Source organism: Fukomys damarensis, unplaced genomic scaffold (assembly GCF_012274545.1).
Source record: "Fukomys damarensis isolate Sample0158 unplaced genomic scaffold, DMR_v1.0_HiC HiC_scaffold_12, whole genome shotgun sequence".
NCBI lineage: Eukaryota > Metazoa > Chordata > Mammalia > Rodentia > Bathyergidae > Fukomys > Fukomys damarensis.
The window spans coordinates 57,951,020-57,976,902 of NW_022900924.1; the positions used below are offsets into that span (position 1 = coordinate 57,951,020).

Genomic DNA, 25,883 nt, shown 5'->3' on the forward strand with positions numbered 1-25,883 from the left:
CTTGTGATTTTTTTTCTTTGCCTCAGCCTCCCAGAGGGCTGGGATTACAGATGTGCACCACCATAACATGCTGGAAGGATTTTTAAAATGTGAAAACTCAAAATGAGAGACTGAGGAATAGTATAGATTGTAGCAGACATTTTTACATCGAAAAGAAATCATTAAAAATAGATGCAGATTATAACTTGTCTAAAATAGGTATGAAGGTAATTTTTCATTTCACATATATTCTGAAATTAAACTGAATATTTTCCATCCTTTGTATTTTATGTTTTATTACATTAATCTTGCCTATACCAGGTGACACTTAAAAGTAATAAAATCAGTGTTTTAAACTTTCTAGTTAAAAAAGGAAATATGTTATAGAAGACTGTGAATAAAAGAAATAATAATTTAGTCAGGAAATATTTCAAAAGCAGTTACAAGAATTATAGTGTTATCTAAACACCAGGTAGAGCTTAAACTTTCCTGTATGATGAGGTCATATATGATTATCATATTTTACCATGTTTCATAATACATGTTTTTTTAGAAACCAGTAAGCAGAGGATGAAGTTCCTGGAATCTGAATAATGTTATATGGTTATTCCCAGTTCTCGTCCCACCCCCAGGACCAGCTCTACCATGGGGTTGAGCCCCGGAGAGGACGCTACTCAGAGTTCACTGCAGAAGGCCTCTCCCTTGGCCAAGGTGGGCAGTGATGGGGTTATTTTTCTATATAAGATGTAGAAGCTCACCCATGCCGGAGGCTGATCAGACCTGTGGATACCTGCAGGAGGGAGGACAGGGAATAAAGAGAAACAGACAATATTCAAGGTGCAAGAGGACTGGGAAGAGCCTGCCTCTAGTGGGCCAACTCAGTGATCTCCATAGTCGAGCCAGTTTTATTAACCATCAGGAAGCGCTGGGGAAGGGTAGTGTACTTTTCCTGGGAACAGCCATTGCAGTAGGAATGGGCAACAAAAAATGAGGAACAAGTTCATCCTCACAGAGAGAGCAAGCTAATGCAGATGAAGTCCTTCCCCACACCTGGATTCCTGCATTCTTTTTGCATTGTCCTCAGCAGATCCACACAGCCAGGATACATGCAACCTCCCACATGCTTCCCTATTCCTAAAGCAAGTCACATTGGCCTCGGGACTGTGGGACGTGTAGACTGGCCCCTACCAATCTATACGTATCATGGGTGGTCCTCACATAGCTTGGTCCCAGCACACCCAAATAACTGCAAATTGATATATGAACTATGTTCACAATTATAAAATGTACAGTAAAGGTATTTTCCCTGATCATTGGTTCCCTTGCAATTACTGTAAGCATGAGATGTCAGTTCATAGTTGTTTTTTGGTAACAGCTTTCTTGAGATGTAATTGACCTGAGATTCCCATTCACCCATTCAAAGTGATCAGGGGCCTTTGCTTTATTCAGAGACACAGGACCATTCACCCAATCAAGTTAGAGCTCCTTCGTCCTGTGACGAAACCCTGCATCCGTAGCAGCCACCCTGTCATCCCCACTTCTCCCTCCTGTCATTCCCACCTAGTTGTACGGAAAGTGCTGTTGTGAACATCCGTTGCATGTTTGTGTGAGGTTTGTTTTTACTTCTGTTGGGTGTATGCATAGGAGTGTCATTGCTGTGTCAGACTATGATCTTTGAGGAACTGCAATCCAATTTTCAGCATAGCTACTCTACTTTCGTTCTCACCAGTATTGTGTTCAGGGTTCAGATTTTTACATATCCTCAGCAACATTTGTGTGTGTGTGTGTGTGTGTGTGTGTGTGTGTGTGTGTGTTTAACACTTTGTGGGACAAGCATGACTTTGGATGGCTGAACCACTGGTGGTACAAACAGATCTAGTCACTTTTACTGGTCTTTTTACTAATGAAACGAATAAAAAGCCACCAGATGGGACATTTACACACGTACCACTGGTGGCTCAAGCCACCCAGCAGTGAGACATACGAATTACGGCCCTGTCGTGAACTTGCAAACCTGTAGCCGTACATGCTACAGTCATGGGTCAGTGCTAGAGCTCTTGCTTAGCATGCGCAAGGCCTGGGTTCCATCCCTAGAACCACACACACCTGAATAAGTTGTGACAAAATATGTACAGTGTTACCTTGGTTCAGGAACTTAATTTGTTCCATGATTCTGGAAAGATGGCCACATTTGTGTTCATGTGGGACAGATGGCCGTGGTTGTGTTTGTTGCCTGATGCAGAGTTCGCAAACCAAAAATTCTGCCAAATGCTTCTGTTTGTGAATCAAATTGTTCACAAACAAAAGCATTTGTGAACCGAAGTGCAACGGTTACATAAAATGTACTGTTTTCACCGTTGCTAAGTGTACAGTTCACATTGTCGTGCAGCCGTCACCACCATCCACCTCCAGAGCTTGTTCAGCATCCCAAATTGAAACTGCCCTGATCTGTGACCCTCTGACTTCAAGGTTCCGCCGCATTAGGGCATGTGCTTGAATTCATTCATCCCTATTTAGGGCTGAGTAATGCTCTGTTTTATTTGCCTGTCTGCTGTTGATGGACACTCGGGCTGTTCCCGCCTTCCAGCTGTTGTGAGTGGTGCTGCATTGTCTGACTTTCTAAGGGGAGCCTTTCTCGAGGCGTCGAAGTCCCTCTCACTGTGGTTTGATTGGCTATCTCCCAATGGCTGCGATGTTGAGAACCTTATGGGATTGTTGGCCATGTGTCTGTTGTCTTTAGAGAAATGTCTGTTCAAATCCTGTGTGATGAATTCTTTTTTTTTGGTACCGGGAATTGAACTCAGGACCTTGCACTTTGAGGCAAGTGGCACCACTAAGCTACATCCTTGGCCCAGCGAATTCTTTATCTTGTTACTGAGTCATGGGAATTTTTACCTGGTCTAGAGAGGTGATTTGTAAACATTTTCTCCTTTTCTGTGGCTGTCTTTTCACTTTCTCCTTTCTTCTTGTTTTGCGGAGCTGGGCATTGAGCCTTGGCTTGTGTGTGCCAGGCAAGTGCTGTGACCCTGTGGAGCCTCCCCAGTTCCTGGCCTTGTCTTTCGTGATGGCGTCTTATGAAGCACAGGTTTTTCTTTTCAGTGTAGTCCAGGTTGTCCTTTTCTGAGTATTTGCACGTGCGTAGGGTGTTGCATGTAAGAAGCCATTGCCCACTCTAGGGTCCCAGGGCTGTGCCTGTGCTTCCTTGCAGCAGTTTTGTAGCTTCCACTCTTAAATTCGTGCTTTCGTCCATTTGAGTTAATGTTAACCTCCAAGGCATGAGGTCGGGGTTGGCTTCGTTGTTTTAGCACTGTTGTGGGAGGGTTGTTCGTTCCCTGTTGCACTGCCTCACCTCATTTGTGGGAAGTGAGCTGGCTGCAAATGTGTGGGCTCTTTCTGACTTGGTGTGTTGGTGCACCTGTCTCTCCGTGAGGCCTCGTGTTGCTGCCTTGGTTACTGTAGCTCTTGTAAAGCTTTTGTAACTTTGAAATGTGTCAGTACGATTCCTCCCTTTTGGCTCTTCTAGGTCCCTTGGATCAACTTGTCTCCTGAAAAGAATTTGCCTGGGGCATAGTGTGGATCACATTGTATCTGTAGACCAGTTTGGAGGAGCATTGTGATTTCAGCAACATTAAGTTTTCTTTCATAAACACTGGTGTCTCTATTTATTTATGTATTCTTTAATTTCTTTCGTCATGATTTTCTTTCTGCAAAAATATTTTTGATTAATGTTTTTCCAAATTATTGGTATTGTACTTATGATTCGATATAATCAATTGCAATTTTTGATGTATTTGGAAATTTGAAATTTCTCTATGGAACTTTAGTGTTACTGGGTTAAAATAAAAATTTCTCTGCAAATGCTATTTTGATTATATGTGAAATAGAAAATCAGTGTAAAAACATTCTGAAATGCAGTAGATGTTGAAGTCATTCTAGCAGATGGTTGTTGTAGAACAAAGTAGAAATTTCATTGAAAATGCTCAAGCTATAATTATATAGTTTCTGTTATATAACCTTTAAGTGATACTTATATTGGTTTAAAAGTTACTTGAAATTTAACTTTTCTCCTTGCTGAGACAAAATACCCAACACCTAAAGTTAAAAGAGGTTTATTTTGGCTCACAATTTGTAGCAGTTTCATTCCATAATTGGCTGGCTCCAAGGCAGGTTGGCACGGCAAAGGGGCATTGCAGATGGAAAAACAGTTCAAAGTGTGGAAGTCAGGAGGCAGCAAGAGCAGCAATGCAGTGGCAGCATCTTTCTTTCTATCCCTTGAATTCTGTTCAGGGTGGGGAGCACTCACACCTAGGGTGGGCCTTCCCATTATCCACACCCAGGACAGTGCCAGACCAGTCAGTGGACTGACTCATTTATCAGTGATGCACCCTTCACCCCAGCATCGCACACTCTAGCTCTGGCCCTCTGAAAAACCCCACCCATGACCCCACGAGGCTTTGGGACACAAGACATAACACTATCCAAAGCAAAGACTGATTATAGTTTGATATTTGGACTTTTGGTTTGATACATAATTTTATTTTGAAACAAAGGAACTTTTCAGTTTTTTTCCTATGATTTGATCTCATTGCGATTATTGATCACATAGCTTGGCTCATGTCGAGCACTGTTTGTCCCTACGGCTAGGAGGATTAGAAAACAGATCTCTATTACTCAACTTCCTGGGTATTATATCTATTTATCTTTTGCTTTTGTGAATGGGATATTCAATTGTAGCAATTTGTTATTTGTGCATTTGTTCAGTTTATCTAATAGGAAAATTTTACATAGAAATTTTCTATTGGCTCCCCTTACTAATTCTTGTATTGTTTCTAATAATTCTTTAGCTGATTAATTTCGGTTTTCTGGCTGAGTTATAGCACCTGCTTATAAAGATAATTTGGCTACCTGTCTGTCAGGTACTGACCTTACTCTGCTCTGTGGACTGATCAAGCTCCCTCCCGTGTTACCGGCAGAGGTGTCCACACTTAGCTCTGCTGGTCACGTCCTCCTGCTGCCCATGCCCACAGGACCCATCTCCATCCAGCTGCTCCTCCCTACCAGGCTCCCACCATCCGTTGTCTGCAGAACCCAGTCCAGCTCTCCTCTCTTGAACAGTGCCAGGCAAATGCTATGCACGTATTCTTCTAACCTAGAAAGGCTTTTGCTTTTAATCTTCATTACATTGAAGAAAACAGGCTTTGAATTTCTTCAGGTCACATAATTAACCTTGTCAGTCTGCTGGTCTTTCTGTCTTGAAAGTCCATGTTCTTAAACTTAATTTTTTTTACAGTATTCTTCCCTCTTTATTCTTTGTGCACATTTGTGTATCTTTTGTCTCATTTGATATCTAGAATTTTTATTAGCTAACTCTTCCGTTCTTTTTTCCCTTTGATTACTTTTCCTAAGGTCATTAGCCCTTATTTAAATTTAAGTTTTTAATGTGTAGGTCCTCTTTTTTTTTCCAATGTGAAATATTTAGGGCACTAGAAATAAAAATTGTGGTTAACTAGAGAACACACACACACACACACACACACACACACAGACACAAACTCTCAGGATTAATTGATGGTAAACGTCTGGTTATCTACAGTCCTTACGTATTGACTCTAGGTTTAATAAATGTGTTGGTACTTATTTTTATTTTATAATTTTAATTTCATATTGAATATCCATTAGGGCAGAAGTAATTGGTGAGCATTTTATTGATGAAAGGTACCAGCCAGGAGGGTGATGGTAGCACCCACTGGCTGCAGCACAATTGAGAGCGTCAGGGTACAGGAGGTCTGTTTCTGGCCCTCTTTGCCTTGGTTGTAAGGGGTACTTGACATGAGTCAAACAACTTGGTTACTTTCCCTGCGCTGTTTTTCTATCTGTAAAATGGGAATAATGACACCTAGCATTTAGAATTTTGTGAGGATTGCTCAAGACTGTGACAGCATTTTGAATAGCAGTGAAAGCACACTGACAGGAACGGCCTTTCATGGGGTGTCCTCCTCTTCAGCATCTTCTTAGCTCTGTCTTTATAGTCCGAAACAAATATCATTTATGTTCCTATTTTAGATCACAAGTGCACACCTGAGCCAAGAAGCACTGGAGTCACAGATGAGAGCTCTTATCTACACAGACTCAGACCTGCTTGTCACCCCAGTCATTGACAACCCGAAGGTGTGGCGGCGTGGGGACTTGGGGTGGGGGCTGTGCCTGAGACCTCATGGGAGGGTGGAGTCTGCCGCATGCTCTTTTCACAAAGAGCATTAGCCTTGCATTCTCTCCTGCTCCCTGCTTCCTCCACTTCGCAGGGCTCCCCTCCACCCTCCCTCCCATCCTCCCATCGCACTGCTGAAGAGTTTGCCCCCTTCTCCCTCTGGGACGGCTCAGTGCTCTGTCTCTCCCGCACTCCACGTTACAGTCCCTTCCAGGTTCTTGTCGTGACGCCTCATGGAGGCAGGTGACGGGGAGCTGGTTAGGGGCTACCCAGGTACCCTGCTGTCTCATGGGTGTCAGGACTGCCGGCAGATGATGAGGGGTGCAGAGGGAGTGAGGGGCTGCAGTTCATGATTCCCTTTTAACCCGGTCTGAGCGTGTTGCTTCACATCTTTAGGGATGTAGTCACGTTCCTAAAGGATGATGAGTATTTACCTTTTGATTCCACCACCCAACACACTTACGCTCTAACAACTGTTCTGATTTTAATTTTCCTGTTTCCCTGTTTGAAAATGTCTTTTTTCATAATCATGACTGCTTCCTTGTATCTCATTGAGGAACATTATTTTGTTTTGGGCTGAATGGATTCTTGGGTACACATTTATTTCTTAGCATTTCATAAAGATTAGTTTTTTTTCATAATGGAGCTGATTCTTTTTATGAATTCAGATGTCTGGTGGAATAACTCTTACGCTAAACTTGATGGATCATAGGTCTCTTAGTCATTTTCTTGTTGCTGAGCTATAATACCTGACACTTAAAGGACGAAAGGTTTATTTTAGCTCATGTTGTAGTCTGTGGTTGGCTGGCTCCAAAGAAGAAATAACATAGCGGCATGGTGGAGGAAAAGCTGCTTATGTCATGGAAGCCAGGAGGCAGAGATCTACAGGAGGAGCACCCTACCAGGACACAGGCAGTGACCCACCTCTTCTGACCAGACTCCACCTCCTGGCATCACCTTTAGTTACAGCAGCCCATGAGTCAGTTAATTCAAAAGCCCTGCTTATGATTGCATGAGGCTCTTGGGGGACATCTAGATACTACCCTTAACATTCTACCTTGGCTCTCAACTCTTTATGCAAAATGCATTTAGTCCATCTCTGAGAGTTGCCAAAGTCCTAACAGTTCCAGCATTGCTGAAAAATCAAAGTCCAAAGTCTCCTCTGAGACCTGAGGCAAACTTGTAGCTGTGAGCTCCTGTAAAAGTCAGAAAGTTAAACACTACCTGCATACAGTGGTACAGGAAAAACATTTTCATTCCTAAAGGGAGAAATATGGCTATGGAAAGAATGGACCCAAGCAAGACTGAAGTCCAGCGGGGCAAATGTTAAATTCTTTCGCTCTGTGGTCAGCACCCCAGGCAAGGTGTGGTCAGATGTGAAATGTAAATGGCTTGGGCAGTTGTTATGGCTTCTCTCTGCTCACTGCCCATTTCCTCCCTCAGCTGATGTTCCATGTTCCTGGCTTCTCCAACTTCCTGGAGTTTCTACTGCACTTTTGCTTTCACTCTCACAGCTTCCCACACTGCCCTCTCAGGCCACACTGCCTGGCCTCTTAGCTTTCTGAAATCGGAGTGGAAGCCTCCCTGACCCCACAACTCTTGCATTTCTGCGTGTGCCCAAACCTGGCACCACGTGGATGACGCCAAGCTATGACACAAGCTTGAGTAGTAGCCAGGCTTCCTTTAACCATGGCTGCAGAGGCCTCTTAAGTTCCTGGATGGCTGAGCATTGTGAACTGAATCCTAGGTAGCCATTCTTGAGCTTAGGTGCCCTGGGGGTCTCTTTTCAAAGCAAAATCTTGTACTTTTGCCCCTCTTAGTTTGTCAAGAGTGGGGCCTTGCTGACTCTTTACCTGCTCTCGAGATGTCTTTTCTATTATCCTGATCCAAAGTACTTGGCTTCTTTTTAATGCTAATATTTTAAGCAACCAAGCTCTCTTCTGCTCCACCTTTAGAGCCCATTTCTTTCTAGCAAAACTGAAAAATATAAATGGTCCATTTACTCCTCTATCTCAGTGTAAATCTGAGTAAAAGCAGTGAGCAGTGCCCATGGCGCAGCCTGAATGTTTGGCTGCCTTGAAATTTCCTCTGCCAGATTAATTGGTCCACTGTCCTTAATCTCGGTCCTTGCACGGTCTCAGGACATGAGTAGAAGGTAAACAAGTTTTCTGCTTGTGCATAATTCATAGGACCTAGCTTCCAACTGCCAGCAGAGTTCTCATTTCCAACTGAAATCTCATGAGCCTGGTCTTTACCATTTGTACTTCTGTCGGCATTCTGGTCTTCTGCACTTTGATCAGAGTCTCCCATCAAGCTCAGCTCACAGCACTCTAGGGCTTCTTTAATCAGCAGTGACCCCACTTCTTGGTACCAGAATCTGTCTTAGTCACTATCTTGTCACTGAGACACAGTACCCAACACCCACACTAAAGGAGGAGAGGTTTATTTTGTCTCATGTTTCAGTCCGTGGTTGGCTAGCTTCAAAGAAGAAACAATAGCAGAGGGACATGGTGGAGGAAAAGATGCTTCGGTGCTGGCAGTCAGGAAGCAGAGAGAGGAAAGGGGGAACTGGGGAGGGAGACGCCCCTCCCAGGTCATGACCCCAGCCAGACCCCCATCTCCTAATATCACGTTTAGTGTCTCTGTGATTCACCTCCCACAAGTCCTGCCTCTGACTTTGCAGGGACATCTAGATATAAGCCATGATAACGAGGTGTTTCTCATTCTTTATATCCGAATAATAATTCCCTTATGTGGGTATACCATATTTTTTTTTTCTGTTTATTGATAAACGGGCACCTAGGCTGTTTCCAGAGCTCAACTGTTGTGAATTGTGTTGCTGTAAACATTTTAAAAAGCTTTTACACAGCACAGGAAACAATCAGCAGAATGAAAAGACAACTCACAGAATTTTACCAGCTACACTTTTGATAGAGTTCTAATGTCTAGAATACCTGAAGAAGGCAATAGAAATTTTTTTCAAAAACACATTGTTTCTGTTTAAGTATTTTAATCTGAAATAGCAGATTCCTTTTTCTTTTTTGATGACTTTTTTGTGATGTGATTCAGGAGACACTTTTTCAGACAAACGTATAGCTTACAAGTTTATTTTCTTCTTGAACCACAGATAATGAAGCAAGCACCAATTAAATTTGATCCAAAAATATTGCATCTGCCAGCACGTTCAGGTAGGACCAGAGGGGTTGTTTAACATGAAACGCTTTGTCCACGGATACAAACACAAAGTTGTTTTACAAATGGAAGATTTGTGTGGGATAGCAGAGTCTTTCCCTGCCCCTTGATTGTGCTCTGGGGGCAGCTCTGTGGAAGTTACAAGCCCTCGTAACCTGCCTTGGTGGCTGAGTCCTGATGCCCTGTGCCCTGTGGGTGGGGACGTTCTGGGGAGCTGGGCGAGTTTTCCTGTGGGTGGAGGAGGGTCTTCTGCCCTTCCCCTGGGGCCTCTGGGTTTCTGCAGGGACAGTGGTGTGGTGGGTGTTCAGGGCCGGGGACCACAGTTTGGGGCAGTCGAGTTCCACCTGGGCTGGAAAGCTCACTCTTGTAGGGCTGGGGTTTGAATAGAAGGAGTTGCCTGTGGTTGTATCACTCCAACGCACCCAATCTCGTCTGAATAGAAACTGTTAAAGGGTTATCGTGGTCATTGCAGCTAATGGAAGCTTTTCTGGGGTGAACATTAGAACTTTGCATATCTTGTGTTGACTTTTTTAGCTGGACAACTTACAGCTTAATGTTAAGGTAGATTCAGGGAAAATTCTTCATTGTGGCTAGAGTAGAATCTTTGGTTTAAAGTAAATTTATAATAAAATCTATTCAAAGTTATATGAACCAAGTAATGGCTTATATAAGTCAACGTAATTACTGATTAAAAAAAACTAAGAGAAACTACATAGAGAGACATTTTCAAAAGGCCAAAGTTGGGGCCGGGGATTTAACTCAGTGTTTCCACTGCCTGTCTCGCAAGCACAAGGTCCCAAGTTGGATCCCTGGTACCAAAACAAAACAAAATAAACCAAAAAGGCTAGAGTGAAGCGAAGTATTGATAGTGCTTTCTGTGTCAAGAAGTATTGATCATGGAAATCCAGACGATTACTATGGAGAAATTATGTTCTTTCATTTTTTCCCCTTTGAGTTGTTCAGGGAGTTATTTTTACAATTATTTTTTCTTTAGTTTTGTGCTTAGTTATAGTGTGGGTTGTAGGACAATCCTCCTTTAGTTGTGTGCTTGTTTTTTTTTGAGTAGAGTTTTCAATTGAATTAATTAAGAAGCATCCGTGGACGGCTGGGGATTTAGCTCAATAGCACAGCGCCTGCCTGGCAAGTGCAAAATCCTGGGTTTGATCCCTGGTGCCAAAAAAAAAAAAAAAAAGTATCCCTGGGTAGACAGAGATGAGGAATATAGGCGACAATTAAATGTATTATCTTTAGAGAGATTATTTATTGACAGTACTGCAGATGGAACCCAGGACCTTGCACCCAGCTACATTCCAGGCCTTGAATTTTTTTTTTTTTTTTTGTTCTGTGATCATGTCTCACTAAGTTACTCACTTGCCCAGGTGGGCTTGAAGTTGCAGCCCCCCTGCCTTGGCCTCCCAGAATGGTGGGATTACAGGTGTGCACCGCCGTGCCTGGGTGATTTTGACAGTGGTAATGTCAGAGTCTGCTTTGTCCTCATTGGACCTGAACTTTCTTTGTTTGACTTCTCACGTGATGTTTCAGGGATCCTCCTGTGTTTCATGCACACTTTTACTGCTTTGCTCCCTCTGTAGTCGATACGCTATTATCTCTGAAGGACCAAGACTGGAACGACTTTTTGCAGCAAGTGTGCTCGCAGATCGACTCCACCGAGAAGAGTGCGGGGGCCTTGCGGGCTAAGCTGAACCTCCTCTGCTATATGTGCGTGGTGGCTGCGCACCAGGAGGTCGCCACCAGGCTCCTCCATTCTCCCCTGGTAAGCGCTGCTGCTTCCAGGGTCCTGGCAGCAGGCTGTGTGTGCTTATCTTTCTTGTTTCCCTGGAGGTTGAAACAAGGGTTAAAGTATTTGATTTAATTACGATGGAAAATGGTTCATCTACCACAAGTTCATGAACATTGTCCTCGTTTTAATGCATACATCGTCTAAAAGTAGTTAGGTAGAATGGCGATTGGAAGTTTTTCTTTTGTAATATTTCATTGTATGTTAATGTTTTAATTAGCATAGCGTAGTTTTCACTGAAATCACAGGACAGACCTCACACTGTAGGATCTCCCTGTGTAGAATAGGGGCTCCTTTACTGTATCCCCCGTAAATGACCTCCGAGGTTTCTGGTGTGATTAAAAGGAGATGTCCATGTCCTAAGACTTCTGTTTTCTGCTCCTGGGAATGTTCTTGGATTGTCTCCATTTACTGGTAAACCCATTGGGACTTGATAGTGCTTTTGAAGTTATTTTCAGCAAAGAATTATGATGATTTGGAATTATTTTCCATAGGGAAATATTTCATTTGGGAACTGGCTGAAAAAAGCACTAGTTCATTTTCCTTTTAAGACGGTACTAAGATTACTTGTCTGGTAGCTGGTGTCTGTTGCATGGCGTGGACGTTTAAGGGATATAAAGTGGTAGAAGAAACAAAAAGTATTTTTTGCTTTTATATTCATCTCAGCACTTTTTGCATTTTGTAAATTATTTTCTTGGTGCACAATTCACATTTTTGTTGCATAAAGATCTGATTTGTTACCTTGGAATCACTTTCTGTGTTGTTTCTTGAGTTAAATGTGCATTTTTACTTTTTATCCTAGTTTCAGCTGCTAATCCAGCATTTGCGAATAGCTCCAAACTGGGATATGTAAGTAACATTTATATTTCAGAAATATTCTTTATGATTTTATGAAGTTACTGCAGCTTACACACTCATCATGAGCAGGTCCTAAGTGGTTATTATAAATTATTCTGAAGTAAAGTTGACTGATTCATAGACAATTTCTGGAGGCATCCTAATTATAAATTTAAAAAGATTTAAAAATAACCATTATCCTAATATTATAAATAAAATTCTGAGATTGTCTAAGCTACTTCACTGACTGCTGTTGAGTGTTTACTATGGGGCTGGGGATTTAGCTTAGTGGTTCCACCGCCTGGCACCTCAAAAGCTCAAGGACCCGAGTTCGATCCCTGTTACCAAAGGGGGGAAAAAAAAAGCACATTCAGCGGTTCCTATGCACCAGACCCCTGTGATTTAATTTATACTCCTAGAGTTTGCCTTTGGGCACCTGTAGCTTCCCTTCCCAGGATGTTGTCTGTAATCTTGTGGGATTTTAACCTGCAGAATCCAGAGAGGAAGGGTGCTGGCTCTCTACAGAAGCAGCAGGCCTCAGTGAGAAGCACGGTGATAGGTCAGGTGACAGAAGACTCTGGGCTCTGGCTGCCAGTGAGACGCGGCCAACTGATTAAACCTTCTTCTGGGCCTGCACTTCCTGGGGAGTCTGTGTGGGACAAGGAAATAGTGTAGGTTTGGGTTTTAGACAGATTGTCCGTTCGGCAAACTGCTTTAGCTTCTGAGCCTCAGTTACCTCCCCTGTGAAATGGGGACAGTGTAACTACTTCATAGGTTTTGGTAATAATTAAACTGTGAGTGAGATTGTCTGGTGCTGGGTGATTAATGTATCCTGGGGCGTGGCAGGCTTACTTAGGTGCAAATCAGAAGTACATGGGGAGACGGGGGTGAGGAGATGTGAGGTGTGGTGTAGAGAATGATAGTAATTATTTTTCCTGAACCGCAGGAGTTCGCACAGACCTCTTTGGGGCATTATTCTGATGCATCATCTAATGCCACCCTCCCGAAGCAAAGCTGACATTGCAAAATAGGGCTTAAGGGAATGGTTGAGTAGTTGGTACTTTGAGAAGGTTTTCGGTGTGCCCTTTAAAAAGAAACCATGGAGCCGGCCGTGGTGGCTCACATCTGTAATTCCAGTACTTGGGAGGCTGAGGCAGGAGATTGCTGTGAGTTCAAGATCAGCCTGGGCTACATAGTGAGTTCCAGGTCAGTCTCAACTACATAGTAAGACCCTGCCTCAAAGCAAACAAACAAATAAAAAGAAACCATGGACGCCGCTGCCTTGTAAGTGCAAGGTCCTGAGTTCTATCCCTGGTATCAAAGGAAACCATGGAAATCCTTACTGTTTAAACACAATTCTTGAAAACACACCTTCACATAGGTCCTCTGCTGACACCAAGGTGGATGGTCTTGATTCTGTCCTACTGCTGTTTTAAGAACTATTTTCTTTCTTTCTTTCTTTTTTTTTTTTTTGTACCAGGGATTGAACTTGGGCCCTTGGGCTTGTGAGGTAGGCAGCGGCACCACTGAGCTAAATCCCCAGCCCGTTTTGTTTCATTTTTAAAACTCAAGTTTAATCATTAAACAGTTTTGGCTGGAAGAGAATGGTAAACAGTAAGGTAGACGACAGGTCCTCTACTAGGCACTGCTTTTCCTCTTTCAAATGCTGCTGCCATGTTTTCCACTTTTATTTTTTACTTATTTTTATTTAAGTAGGTGTTCATATATCCTTTTTTTTCATGTTTTGATCAGTTTTCCAAGTTCATCTGGCATATAGAAATGCAGTCACATGATATGGTTTCCTAAGTTTCTCTTCCCCTTGTGTAAATTATTATGCCATTAATTTGAGTGAGATAATGTTTTGAAGGCTATTGTGATAATTTTTATTTATTCTGTGCTGCTCTTTGGGAACAGTGTTTTTGGTAAGCATTTTTGTGGTTAAATCTCTGTGCCTGCTTTTTCTTTAGGACAGAGTCAGAGAACAAATGGGTGGAAGACAACTGTGCTTCTTCTTTTGTTTTTTTTTTTTTTCTTTTGGTTACCAGGGTTCGAACTCCAGCCCTTGCACTTGCGAGGCAGGCGCTGGAACCACTGAGCTAAATCCCTGGCCCCATGCTTCTTAGTTTTCTGTTTTTGTAACAAAAGACTTGAGATGATCAATTTATAAAGCAGGAAGGGTTTTTGGGGCTCACTTTTGGTGATTTTAGTACATGACCAGGTGGTCCTGCAGCAACACACTGTGTTTGGCAGACTCAGCTGTTCCCCTCCTGGTGGCCAGGAAGCAGAGAGGGGAGGAGGGTGGGGGCCAGTGTCCTCTCCCACCACCTGCAGGACCTCCCTGAGGGTCCCACCACTTAGAGCTCCTGCCACCTCCCAGGAAGGCCAGGCTGGGGAAAGCCTGAAACACCAGGGCCTTTGGGGACATTGAAGACCCAAGTTATAGCTGTAGTAAATGTTTTGTGACTTCTCATCCATTGCTAAAATGCTCTTTGAAACATTGTATCAACATATACTCCAGTGTCTTCTGCTGGTAGCCACTGACTGCAGTGGTTCTTGAAGCTAAATAAAAGTAGATGCTTAGTCCCTAGCTCGCCCTTATGGTCCATTTCTGGTGGATGCTATACTGGGCAGTGCCGCATAGGGGCGCTTCTCTCACCAGCAGAACTTTGCCCAGCAGTGCTATCGCCCGAGACTGGAGTGATTCTGGGGTGCAGTGTGCTGAGTCTTAGGGGAACCTGGGCTCTGAGGAGGAGCCAGGCAGGTGAGGCAGCCGGAAGGAGATTTCTGTTATAAGCTGAGGGCTAAGTAGTGTATACCTTAAAAGCATAAGGGTTTTAAAGTAGTTTTTTTGTGTTCTCATGGAAACTGTTTTGAGTGGGATTGCGGCAAATTCAGTTGACATGTTACAATACATTTTTATAGTGGTTGAATACGTCTACTAGCCAGTGTTTAATTTTATGGAGTAAAAAAGGATTCAGTGTCTCCCGAGTGCTGTGAGCTTCAGTTTGCAAAGCGAATTCTCTGTGTTTGTATCTTCACTTCATAGTGAGTGCTGGTCACGGCACATGTGAGGGGACCTGGGTGGTAGCCAGGCCGTCCCTGCCTGGCACACGTGGAGGCTGGGACACGTGACCTCACTGTGGGCATCAGGCCAGGCATCTTTCCATCATTGTGACATATGTCTCAGATGGAAATGTTGGAGAGGCTGCGGTCCTGGTGTCTGAGCCCTGTTTCTTTGGGTGATGTTATAGGTTGGGAGTCCCTGGGGGAGGCATGGTCACCTCATGGTAGCCGGAAGCTCAGAGAGAAGAGGGGCCCAGGTCTCTGCCATCCCCTTCAGGGGTGGCCCCCAGTGACTCAACTCCTTCCGCCAACATCATGGCAAAAGTGTGGCCGAAAATCTGGTCACTTCCTGGAGGCCAGGAACCTGTCCAGGTGCCACCCTGTCCTGGGAGTGGCAAGGCTGGGGACCAAGCCTTTAAGACACATCTTGGGGACATTGAGGATCCAAACCAGAATAGTGGCAAAGCAGTGACTAGAAACTTTAAAAAAATATCCTTGGTTCAGTATCCTAACAAATCCTTTACAAAATAATCACTTTCAACACAGTCATGGTGGGGCTAAAATTTGCATGTCTTGCTGCAAGTGGCTTGAACCACCAGTAGCACCCACATGACTGTCCTACGCACTGCTGTACCACTCCGACCAGTGGCGGTGCAAGCTACCGTGCTGGTTCAGGCTGGCGGGAATGTGCTGAGGTGTGGTGGTTTTATTCACAAGTAGGCCCTAATCATGTAGTAGCTAGGACTTCATGAATCTGCATGTGTTAGGGTGCTCAGTGGGTGGTTCAGGTGCTGAAATCCATGAGAACCCTTCTGTATGAAAGAGGTGGGCAGCGCATTTCCCATGCTCCTCTTCCAGGGTGACTCGTTTCCCTTCCACACATCCTCAAAGATGTATTTTAAGAAGCTGAAAAACAGCACACACTTGTTGGGCGAGAAGACATGCACACACCACTGAGCAGAAGTGTGGTTTGTGTCAACTTATTTTTTCATTGAAAAAAACTCATTAAAATTAATTTTCTTCATTAAATAAATACTTGCTCAAATCACACTGAAGTTTTACTTAATTTATCAACTTCATTTTCTACTAGATACCAAAGGGAATGTGTTACAAAATTAGTGTTTATTTAAAAAGCAACATTTGTAAGCTGTTTTATTGTAAACCTTTCTATTGCATGGCGTATGTCCCCACATGTTTGACAGTTCTGGTTTTAGTTATTTACTGCACACCTAGAAGCTCCCTGTCCTTCTAGCAAGTACCCCAGAGGCCGATAGGCAAATGCTTCTGCTCTCAGAGAGAGAAGGGTTAATCACCACTGCCCTCTTCTCTCTGGTGAAGGCCCGTCACAGTTTTATTTTCCATTTTACTGTTGGACACAGCTTACGTTTTGTCGGCATCACAGACTGCTATTTGTGTGTCCCCGTGAGCAGGAGGGGGTGTGCCCTGGGCTGTGTACTTCATACCTCGTGTCTCACGTGCATGTGTGTGATGCTGCGAGCTGGTGGCTCCTCGGTGCCCACCTCCTCAGAGCTGCGTCCTCTCCCTTCACAGACGGGCCAGAGTGGCGCGGGTGATCGGTCTGCTGGCCTTGCACACGAGTGAGCTCCAAGAAAACACACCTGTTATTGAGGTAATGTCTTTCATCACTGTTGTGTTATTAATGCTACAGAGATTGTTTTTGGTTTTATAATTCGGGACATACAGCTTTCATCAGCCTTCCTGTGATTTCCCTCTGTGGCCCTATGGCCCTGTGGCCCTGGCAGGATGGTGACCCTGGGCATTGGAGGCTTCACTGGCACAGCTCTGCTATGCACCAGGCTGTTGTGAAAGCCATGTGGCAGAGGCACAGCCTCGGGAAAGCAGAGCTGTAATCACACTTTTCACCCGCAGTTTAGTGTTTCCTTCCTCGCCAGCTGCCAGTCATTTCTTGACACCCGATCCTGGCATTTGATGGTCATGTGCACACCAAAGATATTTTCTAGAACCGTCATTTCTTTCAAGTACTGATATTTGAAGCTTTTCTTGCTTAGGTAATGGGTAACCCCAGGCCCTGTGCAACGAGTGCTACTGCTCTGCAGCCCACATGAGCGTCCTTGAATGTCAAATGTTTCTTCCTGTTAATATTGGTTATGCTTAATTGGTAATGAGTTTTTATCCCTTGGGCTAGGAAAGGCTCAAGAATCAAAAATAGATGAAAAAATTTGATCCCCGGTACCAAAAAAAAAAAAAAAAAAAAAAAAAAAAAAAAAAAAAAAAAAAAAAAAAAAAAAAAAAAAAAAAAAAAAAAAAAAAAAAAAAAAAAAAAAAAAAAAAAAAAAAAAAGAAAGATGAAAAACATCAAGGCTTTTGTGGGCAGGGCGAGCTCTTACAGAAAGGAGAGGGGGTCTGGGGGAGCTGGAGTGGGGGCTGTGATATTTGGAACGTGGAGAGGGATTGTTTAGCCCAGAACTTTCTAGCTGAATTTTCTGTGGTGGTAGAAACCTGTAATGGAGACCAGGAGGCATTGAGGGCGTGGGACTGTTTGGGAGAAGAGTATCGCAGGCAGGGTGACAGCAGCAACGAAGGACTGGAGGTAGAGGTTCAGGATGCCTGGGGAACCCGGTGGTGAGCACAGCTGGAAGAGAGCCGGGAGGAGATGAAGGGAGTGAGGTGGGGGCGGTGGTGAGGTGAGGACTTGGGGGGGCTCATTCAGAATGAGATGGGGGCCTCAGAAGATTACAGGCAGAGGACCCTCCGTGAGGCTTCTGGAGAAGGGTCACACTGTCTGTTAGAGACCTGGTGAGGTGGCTCTGGGAGTCCGTGCTGATCTGAGTCAGGTGTCACCCTCACGCACACACACTCCGCATGTACACCTGTATGTAAATACGTAGGTACACGCGCACGGACACATGTACATACATACATTTACTTCCTGGTGTGTTTGAAGAGTGCTGACATTTGCTAGTTGCCGTGCTAATATTTTAGTTTATTTTTGGTACCGAGTATCAAACTTGGGTTCTTGAGCTTGTGAGGCAGTCAGCGGAACCACTGAGCTAAATCGCCGGCCCCATGGTAATATTTTAAAGCAGCCTTTCATACCTAAGACGCCCAGCCAGAATGAATTTTAATGTTCAGTATTGAAAATGCTGTGTCACCACAGAAATGCAAATTGGAACCGAGATGCAGTGGAAGCCTGGCAGGGAGTGGAGCCACTGAGTAGAGGGATGCGGCTGTGGCCAGCGGGTACGCACGCGGTCACAGCCCTGCACAGCGACCTGGGGTCTCTCAGCACTAGGTGCTGTGCCTGGCCCCGAGTGCCCTGTGTCCGGTGTGAGCAGTGGCCGATATGGAACGATGGAGTCCTAAGCAGTGGCGGCGATGGGCCGGGCAGCGGACCTGGGGACCTCGCGTCCATGCACGCTGTTCTCACCTCAGTGGGCCACTTCAGGGAGGACAGATGTGTTCAGAAAGGTCGGGTTGGGGTGGTCCTGGCTTGGGGCAGCTCCGCCTCCGCCTGACTCCATAGGAAAGGTGTGTGCAGGTGGGTGTTGGGGGGGGTCTGGGCCAACAGCACGGACTGAACCACCTGGGGCTGCCGTCACTTCCTGTGTGCAAGGCCTCCTGTGTCACGGAGTCACAAAGGTCTGGACAGGCGCGGTGCAGCAGCCTGGGAGCGTCGTCACTCACCTGGCTGACATGCCTGTCACCCCTGCCTGCGGCCCATGCTCCGGGTGCTGTGAGCACCACCATGGCGACTGGCACCAGCCCGGACTGCACGGTGGCTGTGCCCTCGGCTGCCCTCTTGGCCACGCTGCCTCCAGAGACCAGGTGTGCAGTGTGCCCATTGTCCCCTTCCTAACCCTTCTGTTTCTGTCTGAGAGAGACGGTGCCTGTTCCTGAGGTGCCCGTGTCTTCCATTTCTGCGGGGGATTTGCTGATGCTTGCTTAATTGGAAATGGAAACCCTTGGGGAAGATCATTCCCAGTCCATTAGAAGGCACTAGTGTATATTTCGCCGTCTGGTGAATGGTTTTGAGTTAGTGAGCTACACTCACTGGGTATTGAATGAAGGCTGCAGAAGTTGAAGTTGGGCCAGTGCCCCTTGGCGATGCTGTTGTTTTATTGTTTGTTTATTTGTTTTGTAGGCCACTCACCTGAGCACAGCTCTGCCGGACCTCCCGTTTCAGTGCACTTGGTAGTTGTTTTGAGCAGTCAGCAGTGACAGCTTGAACTACCACTAGAGGTCACTCATGTGCCGGGGAAAAGCCGCATGCGTTTGACAGTGTTTCTTTCCACTTCTGCCTTTCCTGTGGAGGCTTAGCTGGGATGTGGTGCTGTTTTATTTTTTTCTTGTTTCTAGAGGTTTCTGCTAACACACTGGCACTAGCCATTGGTGATTGTCAGTCAACATTTGAGGTTAATGAGGTTAGTGAAAGGCAGGACTCCTCCCTGGAGAAACAGACTCAGCACCTTGCGTCTGACCACAGGGGCCATGGGAGCCCATGGAGCCCACCACCACTGATGTTCTGAGCTCCTGAGGCCAGGTTTGTGTAAAGCTCACAGCTGGGTGCTCATGGATGATTCCTTCATAAACTGTTGACAAAATCTTGGGTGTGAGGTGAATCTTGATTTCTCTAATAATCTCACTACCAGCAGATAGTAAAAATGGTTGTTGCAGAGCCCATAAGGTATGGAAGGGACAGTGCAGAACCTCACTTCTCACGCCCGCTGGTGATGAGCCAGTGAGGTGAGATGCGTTTCAGGTACTCAGTCAGTGCTGAAGGTTTGGGAAGGTTACAAGAGTTAGGAAAAACGTGGTGGTGTAATTTGTTAAAGGGACAAGCAAAAGATAAAATAATCTGTTTTCTGTCCTTATGATGTGATTTAGGTTTCCTTATCTGGTCACGATCTCTTATGCATTTAGAAGCATTGCTTTCATTCCTTCTTAATTATTTGTTATTAGAGTGTGTTTGCGGTGTGTAATAATTTCATCATCTTGGGTAATGGTGCATATAGGTAGCACGTGGTGATCGTTTTACTCCCCCTTCTCCCACTGCCCTCTTTTTTATTTTCCGCAGCACTAGAGATTGAGCACTGAGCTGTATCCCCAGACCTGTAAAATTTTAAGACAGGGCCTTGTTCACTAAGTTGCTCTGCCAGGGTTCAAACTTGCTGTCACCCTGCTTCATCCTTCTGAAGTGCTGAGATACAGGCATGAGGTTCTGTGCCCTTCAAAAAGAACACATCAGGGAAGTAGTCCGTGGGGGCCATAGCTGAGTGTGTTCTAGGAGACAGGTTCTGGTTGGAGAAGGTGGTCACCGAGACGTGACCGGGAAGGGTCTGTTCAAGGACCAGGAGCAAAAATCAGAACTAAAATACATAAAAATTTTACAGCTGGACTACAGAGTACCTCTAAAGTTGGGGCCATGGACAGCATGTTACTAAAAATGAAGCCAAATACTTTATATTGGGACAGAAAAATCCCCTGAGGACATCTCAGGAGTTGGCCAGATCCCACTCATCACATGCTCAACTTATAAAAAGGTAAATTCCCTTAAAAGACAGCTTTAAGAAAGGAGCCCTGGGGCCCCCTGCACACTCGGGGCTACCTAGGGAAGAGTATCCCTGAATTTAGCCGTCCAGGCCCTTAAAAGCCACTTCAGCCATGGACCAAGGGATCCAGGGTCCTGCTCGAGCTGGCAGCAGACATCAGAGGCATCCACACCGTGCTCTTCATCAGTATACAGTGTGCAGGAGTTGCGAGGTCATGGAAGTGTCCAACCTAGACTCCAGAGGAGAGCTTGGGAGGCCAGGCAGTGCATCGCTGGTGTGGGAAGCTGTGAGAGTGAAGGTGAACGCGCATGTGCAGGGGACGCCCTAGGAACTGGAGACGCCAGTAAGGTGCAGGCCCTGAGCAGAGCCGGCTCAGGAGGGAGGCCGGGAGGGCGGGGCTGCGCAAGCTCTCAGGAGCTCCCATCTGGGCAGCCTGCCCCAGGGCTAGATAAGGAGCTACAGGAATTTTAATCTGTGCCCTGGTGGCTTTCTTCTTGCTTTGATTTGATTCCTTTTTATTCCCTATTCCTACTTAATGCAGTAGAAATATTTACCCTGTGCCTTTGTATGTTAGAAGTATTTAACTTTCCTTTTAAATTTTGCAGGACCTTACATCTAAGAGTTTGCTTTGAGTCTCTGAGGAGACTTTGGACCTGAACTTTTAAATAACCCTGGAATTAGCAATTTTTAGAGCTGGACTAATTGCTTTTTGTATAGTGAGATAGACTGAGTCTTTTGGAGATAAGAGGTTGTTTTAGTTACTTTTCTCATTGCTAGGGCAAAATAGCCGACACCCATAAGTTAAAGGAGGAAAGGTTTATTTCAGTTCCCAGTCTGTAGAGGTTTCAGTCCATATTTGTCTGGCTCCAAAGCAAGTGGCGTGACAGAGGGGTGTCACAGAGTAGAAACAGTCCATGCTGTGGCAAGCAGAAAGCAGTGAGCAGCAGCAGCAACAACAAGCTTGCCTCCCTTCTCTCCCTTTGTACTCCAGCCTATTGATTGCATCCACATCCAGAGTGGGGCTTCTAGAATTGTAGCCCATTTAGTTATCACCTACCCTTAATCACAGAACCACACACCCTAGATCCAGCCACCTCCACAAAGCCCCACCTGTGAGTGCATGAGGCTCTGGGGAAACATCTAGATACAATTCATGAATGGGCAGAATGTTACGGTTTAAATCAAAAACGTCCCCCAAATGCCTCATGTGTTCAGAGGTGGAGTTTTGGAGGGTAATTGTATCACAGGGACACCACACTCACTCCATATTAACCCTCGGGTGAGCTCACAGTGGAGAGGAGGTGGGGCCTGGTGGGGGCAGGTGACTAGGGGAGGCTGTGACCTGGAAGGGTATATTCTTTTCACTGGCTCTTCCCTTCTCTCTGCTTCCTGGCTGCCGTTGGTTGAGCAGCTGTTACAGGCCCTTCCATGATGCTTTGCTTTGCCCAGGTACTTGACATTTGTCTCCCAGGGGAACTTCTGATCAGCTGTCTTGTTGTTCTAAGACAGCTTGTTTAGCAAGGCAGGATGAATCCTTGTTTCCCTTTGTAGGCTAGTTTTCAAAATAATGAGTGTTTTGGGGTCTTAGTAATCTCCATAAATGTGCCACAGTTGTGTTGTCTTAACAACTTAGGGATTTATGCATTGTGGCCACTGGTCATTTTGGTGCTTCGGTTGTCCCACGCCTGTACAGCAGGGGCCCTTTCAGGTCCTCCCCTTGTCCCTGGCCACGACCCTCCCTCTGCCTCTGACAGCCTGGCTGCTATCTGGGAGGAGGATTTGCAGGCCGCTCCTGGTTCTGAAACCACTTCTTTGAGGTGTCTGTGTGCTTTCAGTAGGAAATAGTATTTACAGAGCACATCTGGGTAGCCCTGCTCACTGCTACCAGGGTTGTTGTCCTAGAAATTTCCAGAGGTCAGAGCTAGAAAGATTTCTAAGATAGAGAAAAATTTGGAGTTCATACTGGTACTTCCACTTCAAATGTAAAGTTAGGTTTTTAAAAAAATCCTTTTGATTTAAAGTTTAATTTCTTTCTTGTCATAAGCCCAAAATCTTGGCTGTTAATGACATTAAAAAAATTATTCTTAATTTTTTTTGCAGTACTGGGGATTAAACCCAAGGCCTTTACACTGAGTCACATTGCCAGTCATTTAAAAGATTTTTAAAATATCAAGACTAGATCTTGCCAACTCACTAAGTTGCCTAGATAGGGCTCAGATTTGCATTCCTCCTGCCTCAGCCTACCAGAGTGCTGAAATTACAGGCATGTGCCACTATGCCTGGCTACTTGAACATATGAAGTATTTTAGGGGAAAAAAGAAAAAAAAACAACCTAGTTTAAAATAGTTTGTTTTAAAAACCAAATATTATGGAAAACAAATTCTTCAGTGCATTTTAAGGTCTTTTGTCTCCTTTTGTCCTTGAGATATAACCATTGATGATATGTTTAGTAAAAAAACTGAGTCTTAAAGTAAGATAAAATAATTCTTTGCATTTCTGCCACCAGTATGACACACAGTTATCTGTTTTTACTTTGGTCTAGCTATTTAGGTAATGGAGCTTACTTTGTGTTTCCTTTTGGTTTAAAATTTGTAATTCTTTTTTATTGAGTGATTACATATTATTCATACACTGCTCAGTGAGATATGACAAATTGCAAATCCAGGAAACTGACCATAGGTCAATAAAAAATAATAACGTGGCTGGGTTTGTGCCTGGTGGGAAAGCCTTGGGTTTAATCGTGGCACCTGCCCCTGACACTCGCACACGCACACGCACACGCACATGGGTAGGGGTGACTAGAGCGTGGCTGGCATGCCAGGAGAGCCCCCACCACCCCACACCCCTCTCCTGGAGGATCAGGACTCTCCTTGACTTCTGATGCCTGCGTCTGAACCCGACTTAAGTAAGTGACATTTGTGCTTCGTAGCTGGCCTCTGCTCTCCTAGGTGGCATGGGAATTCTTGCAATTGATTGCAGGTACCCGTAGTTCATCTCCATTACATGAACGCACAGCTCAGCAGAGCTGGAGAGTTGGGCTTCTCCACATTTGGCCATCACAGGCCTTGCACACACATTTTGATGAGCAGACTGTCTGAGGGTTGTGCATAAGCTACACCTAGTAGCAGGGTTGGCTGGAGGGCGATCTAGACTGTTTTCTAAACAGCTGGTATAAATTTAAAATTCCCTGACCATTGAAAGGATTTCAGTGCTGTCTATTCTCATTAATACTAGCTAGCATCAAATCATGGTAGATGCATGTTTACCAATTTTTACTTTATTTTCAACAGTTACGGGTGTTAAACTTGGTTACGTGGCACCTGGAGACATGTCGGCATGCTGGTGGTAGACCACCCCTGCATTTTCAGAAGAAACTCCTCGGCTTGCACTGTAATGATGAGCCTTGGGGCCTCCGGCTAATGTTTCTCCTAGAATTGTGTCTGTCCTTTGCCTCATGACAGTAATTTCTGGGCAAGTCCTGCCATGCGTCTTGTAGAATGTTGCACATTCTGGATTTATCGGCTCATTTTTTTTTTTTTTTTTTTTTTGGGGCCAGGGATTGAACTCGGGTCTTTGCGCTTGCAAGGCAGGCCACCAAACCGCTGAGCTAAATCCCCAGCCCCATCGGTTCTTTATTTATATTGTTGTTTATTCTTTTGGCCCCGAGATTTCCTATAAACTGTAAGTTAGTGAGACCTGATTAGATCCCACATAAACTTGCTTTCTGGTGAGACTGTATCGTTGGCACTGCTGGTGCTCTGTCCCTGGACACAGCTGGCGCACAGAGGCGGGTCCCCTCTGTTAGTTATACTTTGGTTCTTTGGTTAAAGCGGTGCTGCTTCTCCTTTGTAGTCACTTCAGCTGCATGTGACACATGCAGTACGATGATGCTTTGAAGTTTATAGGATTGGAACTCTCCTGCCATAGCCTTTTCTGTGTGGAAATAGTTTGGGTGTGTTATTCTCTGTACTGACTGGCAGAGGGCCTGTGGTCTCTGGCGTCGGTGGCTAGAGGGACAGAGCGCCTCCGCCAGCCCTTACAAGGACAGGTTGACAACAGTCTGTGGAGAGTCCCAGATGGCTCTGTCCAGAGCACTGCAGGTCGGGACCACTAGTACCAGACCGGCCATGTTTCCATTAACGCCGTTCTAAAGCCCGTCTTGGCGATGGTGGTTTGTAAAATTCCATGTGTATGTTGGGTTGGAGGTGACGTCTGGTTTCCTGTCTCCTTCCCTTCTTTGCTTTGTTGCCGTGGCCTCATGCAGTGGTGTGGTCCCTGCTGCTGTGGTGCTGTGGCTTCCAGACCTTGAGATGCCATGCTGCACATCAGACACAAGCAAGATAGGTTCTGGGTTGCTTGTGGCTCTGAGCTGAGGCTGAGATAGTTTTTAGTCCTCTGTAGTTCTGTGCTAAATCAACTACTTTTAAAATTTTTTCTTTAAAAATACATAGTTTTACTTGTCAGTTATACTTCACCAAAGCCAGGGGGAAAAAAAGAAAAATACAAACTTACTGAAGGATGAAAATAAATGGAGTGACATCCCAGTTGCTGGATGAAAAGACCCAACTATGTAAAAATGTCAGTTTTTTCTAAATTAGTCCATAAATTTTAACTTCAACACCAATCAAAATTTCAATCTTTCTCTGTTTCTCAGCATGAGAAAGATTTGTGAAAAATGATAACCGGAGTTGAATAATCCTCGCGTTTGTGTAGAATGAGGTGAGACAGTTTCAGTTTGTCTTATGTTAAGCCCTGGTACTCTCTGATGTTGACTTCACACATGGATATAGCATCCCCAGTGATTCCCAAAGTTTGTTTTGTTGTTGTTTTAAAATTTTGTTTGAATAAAATTAGCTGAAAGGATAAAAATAGCAGCTGGAGAAAGCCTGAAAGGCTGCCGGCACCTTCCTCGCAGTCGGTGTATCGTGCAGCTTCTCCTGCGCTAGCCAGAGTGGAGGCTGTATCCAGGCTTTAGGATGCCGTCCTTTCCGGTGCTGGTTCCTCGAGCTGATAGGGAAGGCAGAATCGTCTCGGGGGTGTGGACGAGTCACAGCCTGCTGGTCCAGTCAGATGGGACGGCACAGGTTGTTCCTAGCAAGGGGGTGGCCATCAGGGGACAGTGTGCTTCCCCGGGTGGGGCAGGGGTGGGTCGTTCTTACCACTTGGCCCAAAGAGGAGGGGAAAGGGTGGGAGGGAGGGCGGCTTCTTGGGCCCTGGCAGGGCTGTGCACCGGCCACATGAAACCTCTCCTCCAAGCTGTGGGTGCCAGGAACTG

General features: G+C 45.1%; 1 protein-coding gene across 10 annotated transcripts in view; it reads left to right on the top strand.

Annotated features, from left to right (window-relative positions):
* The window catches only part of Ulk4 (unc-51 like kinase 4), a 340,955-nt gene that overhangs the window by 22,205 nt on the left and 292,867 nt on the right, over window positions 1–25,883 (top strand). For 9 of the 10 annotated variants that reach the window (XM_033762656.1, XM_033762658.1, XM_033762653.1 and 6 more), the window contains 6 exons: window positions 594–690; window positions 6,043–6,147; window positions 9,315–9,375; window positions 10,972–11,153; window positions 11,980–12,026; window positions 16,629–16,707. In XM_033762656.1, coding sequence (XP_033618547.1) covers window positions 594–690; window positions 6,043–6,147; window positions 9,315–9,375; window positions 10,972–11,153; window positions 11,980–12,026; window positions 16,629–16,707 — 571 coding nt within the window. The remainder of the gene's footprint in view (window positions 1–593; window positions 691–6,042; window positions 6,148–9,314; window positions 9,376–10,971; window positions 11,154–11,979; window positions 12,027–16,628; window positions 16,708–25,883) is intronic. The other variant, XM_033762657.1, reaches the window with a different exon arrangement.